Raw genomic sequence first — 15226 nt, 5'->3', positions numbered from 1 at the left:
GCTTGTCTGTAATGCGGCTCTTTTAGACCTGGGCCAAAATAGGGTGTTACAGCTGCCCCTCTTTGCTCGTTGTTGTGTAACGGGAACGGAGCAAAGACTTTAAAACGCACGATTTTGCCCGGTCATTCTGGATCTTGGTATTCTTCTTCTTCAAGTAACCTCATTCCTTCCTACTGCATCTTCAGAGGTATAGGAATTAGTGCTTCAATCTACTCCTCTGCAACTTTAAGGAGATAAGACTTGTAGCTTCAACCTTCTCCGCTGCTGCTCAGGGAGACAAGGCTTGGTGGCTTTAATCTGCTTCTTACTATCTTGGAAAGATACGATTCGCTGTCTTCTATCTGCTCCACTACTGCTTAAGGAGATAAGATCTACAATCTTCAACCTTCTCCGCTGCTGCTCAGGGAGACAAGGCTTGGTGGCTTAAATCTGCTTCCCACTATCTTGGAAAGATAAGATTCGCCCTCTTCGATCTGCTCCACTACTGCTTAGGGAGATAATATCTACAATCTTTAGCCTTCTCCGCTACTGCTCAAGGAGACAAGGCTTGGTGGCTTAAATCTGCTTCCCACTATCTTGGAAAGATAAAATTTGCCGTCTTCGATCTGCTCCACTGCTGCTTAGGGAGATAAGTCTATAACCTTCTCCGCTACTGCTCAGGGAGACAAGGCTTGGTGGCTTAAATCTGCTTCCCACTATCTTGGAAAGATAATATTCGCCGTCTTCGATCTGCTCCACTGCAACTTCAGGGAGATAAGACTACTGGTTACCGATCTGTTCTCTAGGGAACATAACCTGTAAAAATCTGTTCTATGAACTTAATTATGCCTAGAGATTAGGATGTCATGATCAGAATGAATCAAATGTTCCTAACTAGACGTGTATGAATGACATTTGAATGCATGCAAAATGTCATTTTTCGAGAATTATCAATTCTGCTTTGTCGCTGACGCTTTTTGATTGGCTGATATCTCCAAAGAAATACTTAATCAAATTGCCTCCATTGTGCACTTTTAAAGCATAACCCTCTAGAAGGCAGAATTTGTACTACATTCCTTCCGCCGTAACTTAAGAGTAGGAAAATTTGACTCTTCTCAATCTTCTCCTATCGTAATTCAAGGATATAGATTATGAATTTTTTTTACACCTCTCAGGGTGTCCTATCAAATGCTCATGCCCAAATAAAGAGCTTTCTTTCCATAGGGGATTTCTTCCTACCCCCTCTAGACTTCTTGCTGTCTCATTCACTATCCAAATCTGAAAAGGCGGTCTTAATTTAGACTTTTGAATCTTGGGGCGTTCTAACCAATAGTCCTGTTTCAGGTTACTAAATTATTTAGAAATTCCCAAAGTAATATACAAAACTTCTTTTGTGAAAGTTTATTAGTCCATCAATCATTATTCTAATGTGACATGTTTGCGTAAAAATCAAAAATACTGAGTAAGAGATGAATTAATTCAAGAATTTATTGATAGTAAGTGTCCTGAAAGAAAAAAGTATTCAAGAACAGCGAAGAATGAAGTTTTTACAAGAACCAACAAACTTGGTACAAATATTATAAAGGCTAGGTGCTTTGGATATCACCGCTTGAACTTCTCCGTGCAAGCCAAGAACCATTCTGAACTTAACATGTGTTTAGGGGATCTACAGTACTTTGTCAATGCCCCCAAGAAGTCATACATCATTTTATTGTTGACTTTAGCGAAGCAAGATCACCATATGCCCCAATCTGACAATGTTTGAGCCGCCCTTTTCAGGTTTTCAACTCAAACCCCCCTTAGTCTTAAGCTGCCCTTTTCGGGTTTTCACCTTGGCCTTTCTTTTTTTTTAGAAATCAGAGCGCCCTTTGCGGGTTTTCACTTTGATTCCTCCCTTTCTTCAAGTGAAATATTTCTTAACCGAGTCTAAATTTACAGGATTCAGAAGATTTTTTCCATCCATTTCACTCAAAATCAAAGCGCCTCTGGAAAAAGCCTTTTTTACAATATAAGGTCCTTCCCAGTTTGGCATCCATTTCCCTCTGAAATCCTTTTGTAAAGGGAGGATCTTTTTCAGAACCAAATCCCCTTCATGAAATTTTTTGGGACGAACCTTCTTATTATAAGCTCGCATCATTCGCTTCTGATACATTTGGCCATGACAAATGGCTTTTAATCTTTTCTCTTCAATCAGGTTCAGTTGATCATACTGAGATTGGATCCATTCGGCCTCATCCAATTTTAACTTGGCCAAAACTCAGAGAGAAGTAATTTCAACCTCAATGGGTAAAACTGCCTCCATTCCATAAACCAACGAATAATGTGTTGCCCCAGTAGAAGTCCTGATAGATGTTCGGTAAGCAAGAAGAGCGAAAGGTAACTTCTCATGCCAATCTTTGTAAGTTTCAGCCATTTTCGCCACGATTTTCTTGATATTTTTATTCGCGGCTTCCACTGCACCATTCATTTTTGGGCGATATGGTGATGAATTATGGTGTCTAATGTTGAACTGATCGCAGACTTCTGCTATCGTGCTGTTATTCAGATTCAATGCATTGTCAGATATGATCCTTTCAGGCATTCCATGTCGACATATGATCTCCTTCTTCAAAAACCTACTGACTGCTGACTTCGTGACATTAGCATATGAGGCTGCTTCACCCACTTAGTGAAATAGTCAATAACCACAAAAATGAAACGATGTCCATTAGAAGCCTTCGGTGATATTGGTCCAATGACGTCCATACCCCACATAGAGAAAGGCTTTGAGAACTCATAACATGAAGAGGAGAAGGAGGCACGTGCATTTTATCCCCATAAATTTGGCATTTATAGCATTTCTTACGATGATTGATACAATCTCCTTCCATAGTGGACCAGTAATACCCGAATCTCATAATCTGTCTAGCCATGGTGAATCCATTAGCGTGCATTCCACAAATACCTTCATGACTTCTTCTAAAATTTCCTTAGCTTCTACAGTGTCCACGCATCTTAACAGTACTCGATCCTTCCCCTTTTGTATAGGATCTCCCCATCTAAGCCATAGTCAATAGCTAGTCTCTTCAATATCCTCTTATCATTCTTCGTTGCCTGATCAGGATATTCGCGATTCTTTACATATAGCAAAATATCTTGGTACCAGGGACTATTATCATTCTCCACTTCTTCAATGCTGTAGCAGTGGGCTGGGATCTCATAAATACTAATTGGAATGGGCTTCATGTCCTCCAATTGATTCACTTTAATCATGGAAGCTAAAGTAGCAAGAGCATCAGCCATCCGATTTTCTTCTCGTGGGAGATAACAGAAGGTAATGTTGTCAAACTCTTCGATCAATCCAAAAACCAATCTCCGGTAACAGATCAATTTAGGATCCTTCGTCTCCCATTCCCTTCTTAGCTGGTATATTACCAATGCTGAGTCTCCGTACACCTCTAATGTCTTGATTTTCCATTCTATGGCTGCCTGTATACCCATGATGCAAGCTTCATACTCAGCCATGTTATTAGTGCAATCAAAGTCTAATTTACTGGTGAAAGGATGATAATCTCCATTCGGAGACACCAGGACTGCCCCAATCCCATTGCCTAATGCATTCGATGCTCCGTCAAAGTTTAATCTCCAAGAATGATTCTCTTGGGGATCCTCTTCAGCATTCGCCACATACATCAAATCTTCATTCGAGAAATCAAAGTCAAGAGGCTCATATTCTTCCAGAGCCCTGCTAGCCAAGAAATCTGCTATCGCACTTCCCTTGACGGCCTTCTGACTTACGTATACGATATCAAACTCAGAGAGCAAGATTTGCCATCTAGTCATTCTTCCATTCAATGCTGTTGACTCCATCATATACTTCAAAGGGTCTAATTTTGAAATTAGCCAAGTCTTATGATAGAGTAAGTATTGCCTTAACCTTTTAGTGTCCAAATCAAGGCGCAACATAATTTTTCAATAGGCGAATATCTCATCTCACAATCAGTGAATTTCTTGCTGAGATAGTAAATCGCCTTTTTCTTCTTTCCAGTCACATCATGTTGACCCAGCACGCATCCATGGAGTTGTTGAACACCGTTAAATACAAAATCAAGGGTCTATCTGGGCTGGGTGGTGACAGAATTGAGGTATTGGATAAGTATTGCTTTATCTTTTCAAAGGCCTTCTGACATTCTTCATTCTAGACATCAGGATTATGTTTCTTCAAAAGGCGAAATATGGGATCACATTTCTCGGTCAACTGTGAAATGAACCGAGCAATGTAATTCAGTCTTCCCAAGAACCCTCGAACTTCTTTCTGGGTACGTGATGGCGATAAATCTCGTATTGCCTTGAATTTGTCTGGATCAATCTCAATTCCTTTTTCACTAACTACGAAGCCCAACAATTTCCCTGACCTGGCTCCGAATGTGCATTTTGTCGGATTAAGCTTGAGCTGAAACTTTCTTAATCTTAAGAACAATTTTCTTAGGACCTGCACATGTTCCTCCTCTGTTCTGGATTTGGCAATCATATCATCAACATACACCTCGATTTCTTTGTGCATCATGTCATGGAACAAGGCTACCATGGCTATCTGATATGTTGCTCCTGCGTTCTTCAATCCGAATGGCATCACCTTATACCAAAACGTTCCCCATATAGTAATGAACGTAGTCTTTCCTATATCTTCCAGATGCATATTTATCTGATTATATCCTGAGAACTCATCCATAAAAGAAAACAACGAAAATCCCGCCGTATTATCCACCAGAGTATCAATATGTGGCAATGGGAAGTTGTCCTTTGGGCTTGCTTTGTTCAAATCCCTGTAATCTACGCACATTCGTACTTTTTCATATTTTTTAGGGACTGGGACGATATTGGCTACCCACTCAGAATATTTGACCTCCTGTAAAAAACCAGCATCAAACTGTTTCTTAACTTCCTCTTTTATTTTGAGCACAATATCAGGCCTCATTCTTCTGAGCTTCTGTTGAACTGGTTTGCAATCCTCTTTTATAGGTAGGCAATGCACTACAATGTCAGCACTCAATCCAGGTATATCCTGGTATGACCATGCGAAGACATCTTTGAATTCTTGGAGTAATTCAATGAGGTCTCGTCTTGTCTTTGTGAGAATTTCAGTTCCAATTTTCACCTCCTTCCCTTCTTCCAAGCTCACCATCTACTGACTCTTTGTGAGGTAGGATTTGCTTTTCCTCTTGTTCCACCATCCTCAACAAGTCCAAAGATAAACTACCCTCTTCATCACCTTCAAAGTCGCGCAATCCCTCTAAACACACGTTTCGTTCAAAAGGGCACTCTGAGCTCGTAGCAGTGTCATTCACGTCATTGATACACAGAGACCTATTATGGTTACAAAAGAATGTATGAATTTATGTACAATTATTTATGTAATGAAAGAATATATTTAGACGTATGGGAAAAATGAAAGAATGTTTACTCGAAACAATTGCAAAGATGTATTTTATTAAAATAATGATTTTTAAACATAAGCTTATTTCACAAAAGAATTCTTGTTATTTCTAGGCTAAAACAACAATTTTGTTCTGAATATTACTCTGAGACAGTTCCAAAGACTTTAGGTATTTCGTCCGCAGTCCAATTGTCTAGAACACTCCCAGGCTCATAAGGACGAATGTCTAGCCAACTTCTCTTTTCATTCCCAAGCTCATGAATGGCATTAATGTGCATATTTCCCAACGTCTCCTCGATGATTTCCTCAACCGATTTCTTTCTCTCTTGATGAATAATTCCTCCAGATACGAAAGTTTTGGATATGTGGGGAATTATTATTGGCTCCTACTTAGCTTCCTCCCTATTTAAACAAGCCATTCTTCTTTCCTGCCTTTTCTCTATCTCTTTTATTCTCTGTCCTCTATTTGGCTTGTATCCTAAGCCAAAATTATCTTGCTTTTCTTTTAGCACTGGAACTTCAGTTCTCTCTTGAAGATATCTCCCTAGCCCTCTTCCAGGTAAAGCTCATTTTCCCACCAACAACTGTAAACCCATCTCTGTAGTTTTGGATAATTTTGGCACCAAAATTTTACTTCTTTCAGGAACAAATGCTGCATTTACAAACTCCAAATATCAAAATGAGCACTCTATTGACTCGTCATTGGTTTCTACGTATGGCGTCTCGTTGGATACAACTGCTATTATATCCTCTTCGACTTTTATTGTCACTAGCCGATCATCTAACACTAACTTCAATATCTGATGCAGTGATGATGGTACTGCCCCTGTCGAATGTATCCATGACCTTCCTAATAAACAATTATAGGAAGGTTTGATGTCCATCACAATAAAATCTACCTCATAAACCATTGGGCCAATCAGTAGGGGTATCTCAATCCTTCCCATGACCTTCCTTTCTGTACCGTCAAATGCCCTCACTACATTTTGACACGTTTTCATGTGCGAACTATCTATGGGTAGCCTATTAAGTGTGAATAATGGCAGTACGTTCAAAGCTGATCCATTGTCAATCAATACTCCTGGACAAATATGTCTCTTGCATCGTGCAGTAATATGCAAAGCTTTGATAGATCCCATGCCCCAAGAGGTATTTCATCATCACTGAAAAATATGAAATTATCAGCACTAATATTATTTACCAACCGATCTAGCTTGCTGACAGAAATATCCTTGGACACATAGGTCTCATTTAGCATCTTCATCAACGTATTTCGATGTACTTCTGAATTCAAGAGAAAGGATAGTACAGATATGCGGGTTGGTTGTTTATGCAACTGCTCGACGACATTATACTCACTATGCTTTAAAAATTTGAGGAATTCCGCAGCCTCTTCCTCCTTTACTGGCTCAACTATTTTCCCTTTTTGCTCCACTATTATAGCCTCTTTCATAGACTCTGGATTGGTACTCACACACTGGCTCTTTGCAATCTCTTTTCCTGGGACAGTCGTATTGCACTCATAGTTCCATAGGACCTTCTTACTGTCTTAGTAAGGAAAGGTTGCATGTTTCTTTATTATGATCCTTGGCATTACTGGTGTTCTCACCTCATCCTTCTTGGGTCGCGAGATAACGACCACAAGTTGCACTACTCTTGGAACCTTCGAAGACTCTGATGTGCAAATGCTTCCTTCCTCCTTAACTTCTTCATAAAATTCCATCTCCTTATTATCCATCAAGTCTTGAACCAAGGCTCTGAATTCTGCGCATTCCTAGATTTCATGTCCCTCATTGTGATGGAACTCATAGTAATTTTCCACCCTTTCGAAGCTTCTCTCTGAATTCAGGACGATCAATCCCCTTTTTACCATATTTTTCCAGACCCACCTCAAAGGAATTTTCACCTCTGATATGTCTTCCTTGATCTTTCTACCCATGCTTCCACCTATCATGTTCACTCCATTATGATCAGGTAACGGATTTTCTGTACTGGGTGAATCATCCAATTTAACCACACCCAAGCTTATAAGTCTTTCCACCAACTTCTTGAACATCATACAATGTTCTATAGAATGCCCCTTAATTCCCGCGTGATAGTCGCACCGTGCATTTGCATCGTACCACTTGGGGTATGGAGGCTGTAGAGGTTTTAAGTGGTGAGGGGCAACCACGTGTGCATTGAATAGATTCTGATATAGTTCCCTATACGACATTGGAATTGGCGTAAATTGAAGCTTCTCTGTATTTTGTCTTGTGTCAGATCTCTGCTTTGATGATCTCTGCTGGTTAACAGCCATCTTTCCCGGTTGATTGACTGTAATCATTTTTGAATAAGAACTTGTGTTGTTAACCTCGTTCTCCTTCTTCTTCGAAGCTGACCTTCTGCTACTTTCTCCAACATCTATTTTCCCGCTTCTGATGGCATTTTCTATCATTTCCCCATTCATAATTATGTCAGAAAAGCTTTTGAAAGCACTCCCTAACAGATGCGTAATAAATGGGGCCTTCAATGTATTAACGAAAAGCATCGTCATCTCTCTTTCTAGAAGAGATGGCTGAACTTGGACAGCAACCTCCCTCTATCTCTGTACGTACTGCCTTCACCAGGATTCTTCTCCATGTTCTGCAGAGTAATTCTATCAGGTACCATGTCAGTCACATGGCTGTACTGTTTTAAGAATGCCTGTGCTAGATCTCTCCATGAATTAACCGGGGTACGGCTCAGTTGATTGTACCATTTGGATGCAGCCCCTGCGAGGCTATCCTGAAAGCAATGTATCAGAAACTGGTCATTATTAACATATCCAGTCATCCTCCTGCAGAACATAGTAATATGGGCTTTAGGGCTACTAGTCCCGTTGTACTTCTCGAACTCTGGCATTTTGAACTTGTGAGGAAGTACTAAACCTGGAACCAAGCTCAATTCTCTAGCATCAATTCCATGGTAGCTCTCAGTACTTTCCATCGCTCTAAGTTTTTCCTCCAGCCATTTATACTTTTCCTCGAGCTGTTTCAGCAATTCACCATTCATTTTCTCGATTGTCTCGTCGAAGTCAGGGATAACAGGATTAGCAAAATTGTCTCCAAGGTTGGAGCCTAATTTAGCTTCAAAGTTTATTGGTGTTTCAGTACCGTCTTGAGGCTTGATAGTGACGGAGGATTTGCGCGGATATATCCCCACTTGTTGAGAGGTAAGTCTTGAGGAATAAACAGGTCCCTCGTTGTCTCCTTCTTCAATGTTGAGCACCGAGCCCTTCCCTTTGTCAACTCCTCCAGTCAATAACTGAGTCAACTTAGTCATCATACTCCCCTGAGATTCCATTAATTTATCCATCATCTTTTGTTGAATCTTCTCAAGTTGCTCATTCATTTGCTCCTGCATTTCCTTTTGGAACTGTTCTAGCCTTTGGTCCATGTCTCTAGTTTTCGATCGAGTACCGTAGTGGTGCTGGGTAGGTTGGTTGGTTTCCAGATTAACTGAGGAATGATGTAAATTAATTAAAATCTTTTAACATTTTTTAAATGCATATGAAGTGATGCAATGCATGAATGCAAAAAAAGACGTCAATTTTGATTCAATTCCATATAAGAAAACCTTACTAGAAAGCAAATTTCTTTACATAAAGCGAATTACAAATAAGACTTTGCCCTAGTACCCAGAACTCTAATCTTTCTAAGTAACAAAGCTAATTCTTGCCCCCGATTCGATCTAATTCGTACTTCACACTCAGCATGTCAGCCTGTACTGCTAAAGTTTGTATATGATCAGCTACTTCTCGAATCTGGACCACAGCTTCCTCGATAAGATGATATCTGCTTCTAACTTGACTCTGAAAGTGGTGAAGCTGTTCATTATTACGACTTTCATTTGCTTTCAAGTGCTTGATCTGAACTTCACAATTTTGTAGCACCGTTTCTAGCTTTTCGATTCTTTTCTTCATTTCGTCAATCTTGCTCAAGCTTACTTTCAACTCTATCGTAGAGTTTCGGCTTCGATACTGACGAAGAGATCTTTCCAACACAATCACCCTATCCTTTAACTCGTCCTTTTCCTTCTGGCTTTCTGAAAAACTCTTTTCTAAAGCCTCATTTCACCTTTGCATCTCTTGAAATCTCTGTTCCCATCTATCGGCCTTGTCCTTTTCTTCTTGGATTTCTGCTCACCACTGTTCTGACGTCTTTCCCAGCCCAACAGTTCTTATTGACAAACGCAACTTTTTATAATCCATCTTTAGACTGCCCAGTTCCTCGTTAGCCTTGTTTTTCTCCTTCTTCAACCTCTCATTCTTAAGCTTCTGAATGTCTATGTCCAATCTCAAGTTCGTATTTTCTGTCTCCAGTTGCTCTATCCTTTTCTCCAAATCCGCGTTCTTTCTCTCAAAATCTTGTCTTACAATTTCCAATTCCGAAGGGATGACTCGCAAATGCTCTTCTATTGACTGGCCGTCCTCATGATTTAACTTAGGTGAGTTATCATTAATCCTCCTAGCCCACCATCCATGATACTCAGGAGTTGTCATCGGCCCTACAACTAACCTCTTCATTCGGCGAGTCTGTTTCCACGCATTGGACATTTCTTGAATCTTCTTTCTATAACCATCATCCTTGTATGAAAATTCACAATCAGCTATCCCTTGGGTCGCAGGTATAAACTGCCTTGACTTATATTACCTTAGCACCAACAATGGGGCATATCCAGCAACTCCCCAAATACCCAATAAAGGTACCCAATCGAAATTTCCACACCTATATAGGATTTCATCTGGTAGTAACCAAGGAGCTCTCCACTCAACATCTTCCTCTTGAAGATTTTGAAGAATGGCCATCCAGTTTTCCTCCGAAATGTCATCCCTCCTCGGCGTAGCAACTATCTATTTTAGTGGTGAATAATTTTCAGAAAAGACCCGATACGAAACTTTATCCACCTTCCAAAAGTGATTGTGAAACCACACGAGTAGAAGTTGCGCACATCCAATAAATCTACCCTCACTCGTCTTTCGGCATGCACTCAATGACCTGAAGGTTTCTGCCAAAATTGCCAGAATCGGTGTAACCTTCTTATTAAGCCGATCGAATAAATCGGTGACTGCTTCGTCCACATGCCCCAAGGCTTTAGGGAAGACAACCAAGCCGTATATACTTAAAGCGAAGATATCTAATCTCTTTCTTACGTCTGGGTGGGTGAGAATTGCATCATTCAAGCTCCTCCAAAGAATGCACTTGCTGTCCCCTTTTTGCTTAACTCATGCAGTGACCCACTGCTCACTCATCCCCGTTATATCTATCAGCTTCTTTGAGAAGGTTGGCACATTTACCGCTCTCGAGTAGACTCTATCCACTTGAAACTTTGAACATCGGAGTAAAGCCACATACTCCTCTATCGTAGGTACCAAATCGACATTCCCAAACGTAAAGCAACTGTAAGCAGGATTCCAAAATTGGGCGAGGGCTCGAAACAAATATTTGTCTACCTTCACATCAAGCAAATAAGGCAAGTCCCCATAATTGTTGTAAAATAACTGCCTAACCTCATTATTCCACTGATCCCAAATTTCTTTCAACTCCTGCAAATTGTTTTGAGCTACACTAATGCGAGTAAAATCCCATAGTTCCGATACATACTCCTCGGCCAGGTTATCACCCTTTTCTTGCTGCGTTGTTTCAGACCAAGTTCGGACAGCCGCATTGTCCTCCACTTTATCAAGAAACCCTTTTTCCATGTTAAGCTTTCTATCTAGCAACCAAATCTGAACTGACGCCTTTTATGATGAAATGAAATGCCATGTCATGCAAACAAAATAAAACACAAGAGTCAGTATCCAATACAAGTATATAATCAAGGAAGAGTAAAACGTTTATTAGGACATCTACTAGAGTTTAGTGTAGCTCTACCTAAGGCAAGCTTCTAAGGCTAATTACATGCGGTTTAGCTCTAAAGTAAAGGTACCCGAACCAGCAGATTCCTTGATCCTCACCCATTATAGGCTCATATAGATCAAGTTCGGTTCAGGGGGACACATTTTCCCTATGACTATACGGAGATGAAAATCTCACGAAAGCATAGATACCGATGTATCCCGAAAGCGATCCACTATCCTATACGGAGGTGAAAACCTCACGAAGGCATAGCTTCTCACTCCCACTTAATAGGGTAAAATTATTCAACTCATGAAATGTAGAATGCAAACAATATTTAAACACGAGGATAATGAATGCAAAAGGATGTCATGAGTTTTTTTTTTTAAAATATTTTCTCGACCCTAAGACAAAAATTAATCAACTTTGTGGCTCGACTCTCTTATTTAAAAAAAAGGTCCCCAGTAGTGTCGCCAACTGTCGAAACCATTTTTTTGAAAAAAACAAAAATTTTAGGTTGTCGACTTTAAAAAACAAAATAAATGGGAGTCGCCACCAATCTTTTATTGAGGTGTGATTGGATCACCTAAAATGATTTTGATCTACGAGTTTTAAAAAATAACAGGTTCGGGAGTCAGTTACGTACAAGGAAGGATTAGCACCCTCGTAACGCCCAAAATTTGGTACCAAGTTGATTAATTAGTGTCTTAAGGTCGAAAATTTTAAAAATATAATCTTTAAAAAAAACTTAAAACGTTGTGTATTAAGACCCTTCTCAATTTAGAGAAGCAAAAATGCCACACCCAATGCGTTAGGGCACAACATTCTAATTTCCTCCAAAATGAATTGGGCCAAAATACTAGTGCAATAAAACTTTAAAAGAACATCCACTTATCCAAGATTTAAGAAATCACACCCAATACGTTAGGGCACGATTCCTCTAAAATCCCAAACTTAGAATATTTCCTTTACTTTAAAAGAATATCCACTTATCCAAGATTTAAGAAATCACACCCAATACGTTAGGGCACGATTCCTCTAAAATCCCAAACTCAGAATATTTCCTTTATTATTTTTAAAAAAAATCTTCATTTCGAGAAATCAATGCGTCACATCCAATACATTAGGACACAACGTGTTGAATTCTCAATAATGAGTTCTTATTTTAGTTGGTTTAAAGAGCAATCCTCGATCATTAGATTTTCAAAAAAATCGGAATCCAATACGTTAGGGCTCAATTTCCTTGAGAAATCCTAAATACGAGTATTATCTCTATTTTAAAATGTTTGATTTTTTAAAAAAATTGAGTAAAAAATGTAATGTTATACCACTTTAAATATATAATGCAATAATAAATATTACAATAGCATAAAAATAATGCAAATATATAAACAAAAAAATACAATAATGGCATGCAAAATATCAAATAAATGGGCAAGATAATAAAAATATGTAAACCTAAATCAATAGGCAAATGATCAAAATAAATAAAAAAATGTATACATGTACACATAAAAATATATAGGTTTAAAATAATTAAATAATATCTACATTATCGAAGTTAATTAATGAAATAAATATGTATACACATAAACATGAGAAAAATATTAGTTGCAAAAAAAAAAATGTATACATAAAAAATATACATATATAGGTTTTTTTTAAAAAGGTAATATAAGGAAAAAATATTATTAATTGATAATAAAAAAATAATGATGGAAAAAAAAGACTAAATTGAATTGCAGTTTAAAAAAATGGGTAAAATCCGCAAATAGTAAAAATCAAAGGACTAAATTGAACGCGCGAATTACATAGAGCGGCTGGAAGGGAAATTTTCCCTTCTCCTCTAAAACGGCGCCGTTCCAGTAGGATTAAATTGAAATGGAAAATAATTTAAAAAACAAATTTAAAAAACACAAAAAAACCTAATTGAAAATTCATTAAAAGGCGGAGGGGTCAAATATGCAATTTGCCCCTCCGCATGAGAAACACGCGGATCCTGGGTCCGGGTCCGGGTCGGGTCGACACGCGGATCCTTCCCTCAAAACGACGTCGTTTTCAATTGGCTATTTAAGCCAAATTTAAAACAAAAATTACATTTCAAAACATTTTAAAAAAACCAAATCTTTCAAAAAAAAACTTTCTCAGCCCCTCAGTCCTCCGACCATCGGCCGGTCATCGGACGGTCACCGACCACCGCGCAGGCCGTTGATTTCCAGCGCCGGCGCTGCCGTGTGCGATGGCCGAAAAAAGGAAAGTTCCCTTTTTAATATTTCCGACCCCTCTAGGCCCAAATCTAGGCTAAAAATCCCCAAAATCGACAAAAAAACACTAGAAAAACCCTAGAAACTTTTTGGTTTCTAGTCGTCTGTCATCGGAGACGATCCTCGGAATACCCTACGGCATTTTAGAAGCCAAAAAAGGTAGTTTTCCTCTCTTTTATTATTTTTGTTTATAAGTATGTAAAATAAAAAGATACAAAAAAATAAATATAACAACGAAAAAACAAGTATCAACCTTTTTTGATCGATTTATTTTGTATTGCGAAAGTACAAGCCTTTTTCTATTTTCGAAATTGGGATCCTCGTTACAGTGTGTTTATGGCTTTTTTATAGCCGAAATAGTAAATCAAAGAAAGAAAAAAAATCTGGTCATATCTTTGATTTGCAAATACATGATTTTTCTTTCCATATGTTGTTGGTTTCCTTACAGGTGAAGATCACGAAGATTCGGGGATGAAGCTTGGCGTGCGGCGCTGCCCTAGGGTTCCATCTGCTCCCTGAGCTTTGGGCTAGGGTCCGATTTGGGCCGCTGTTTTGTTTGGATTTGGGCCATATAGGCCAATCTTTGTTTTTATTAGTTGGGCCATGCGGGCCTGTCTGTAATGCGGGTCTTTTAGACCCGGACCAAAATAGGGTGTTAAAAACGTGTTTTGCTTAAAGATTTTGAAATATGAAAATAGATATTTTAATAAAAATGTTTTGGACAAATGGAAGAATTTTCTTTTCTTTTCTTTTTTAAGTTTTATTTTATGCAATTTCGAATTTTTTTGAGAAATATTACATGGTGATGTTGGATATCCAACTATATCACAAATTTTAGCATCTTTTGGTAGTCCAAATTTTTATTTAAAAAAAAGTTTATAAATTCAAAAATCAACTAAATTTGAAAAAAGAAATTGAGAAATTTTTAAAATTCAAAAGGTCAAAATCTAAAAGTTAAAAGAAGTCAATAAAAATGTAGACAATTCATCATTTTTTTCCTTAAATTGTAAACAAATTTCTAAAGTTAAAATATAACAAAAAAATTGTAAAAATATTTAAGGTAAACTACACCTATAGTCACTTTAAAATAGGGTTTGTTCTTTTTTTTTTGTTTTAATTTTTTTTTTCAATTTAGTCACTCTAATTAAAATAATTTTGCGAATTAGTCACTATTGTCAAAACATTCATTAATCACTAACGGATTAGATTTATAAGCAATCTTCTCTCAACTGAAAAACCTAGCATCCTTTTTGGGCCTTCACTCCATAAGCTTCAGCACTGTCATTCGACCTGCGAATACTTTTTCTGACCACACTCACCATTGTTGTCATCTTCTCTTCTTTACTTTTTTTTAAAAATCCCTTGTTGTTGCTTCCTAACTCACCTCTGCCACTCACTGCTTCCTAAACCTCCGCCACTATCGTGAACCATTGTTCCCACCAAACCCTAAACTAACCCATTGAAGTCTATGTGCCCATTATCACAACTAAATAGCAAATCATTGAGCTAGGTTCTTTCGAGTCTAGCCATACCTGCAATAAACTATGTGTTCTCTTTTTTTCTTTGAAACAATACTATTTTTATCCTCTTTTAGCTTTATTAGAGATTAACTTGTTGACGATAAAAACTAGGTCAATATACCACACTTTATCATTGCCTTAATTGCTTTTGTACTCTTTCACGTACTCTTTTTCAAGTTCTTCGAAGGT

The 15226-nt window shown here is 38.3% G+C and overlaps 2 protein-coding genes across 2 annotated transcripts; both read right to left on the bottom strand.

The window, feature by feature from the left end:
- Positions 1-2973: 2973 nt before the first annotated feature.
- On the bottom strand, positions 2974-3828 carry LOC107949908 (uncharacterized). The gene is made up of 2 exons (XM_041089894.1): positions 3586-3828; positions 2974-3447 (listed from the first exon to the last, which is right to left on the bottom strand). The coding sequence occupies exons 1-2, from the start codon at positions 3826-3828 to the stop codon at positions 2974-2976; spliced, it is 717 nt and encodes a 238-aa protein (XP_040945828.1).
- A 4111-nt stretch (positions 3829-7939) lies between these two features.
- LOC121215417 (uncharacterized) lies at positions 7940-8812 on the bottom strand. The gene has a single exon (XM_041089893.1). It carries the CDS (start codon positions 8810-8812, stop codon positions 7940-7942), a length of 873 nt encoding a protein of 290 aa, XP_040945827.1.
- Positions 8813-15226: the final 6414 nt, after the last annotated feature.

This window comes from Gossypium hirsutum, chromosome D03, assembly GCF_007990345.1.
Source record: "Gossypium hirsutum isolate 1008001.06 chromosome D03, Gossypium_hirsutum_v2.1, whole genome shotgun sequence".
Lineage (NCBI taxonomy): Eukaryota > Viridiplantae > Streptophyta > Magnoliopsida > Malvales > Malvaceae > Gossypium > Gossypium hirsutum.
This window is presented reverse-complemented; position numbering and strand designations above follow the sequence as displayed.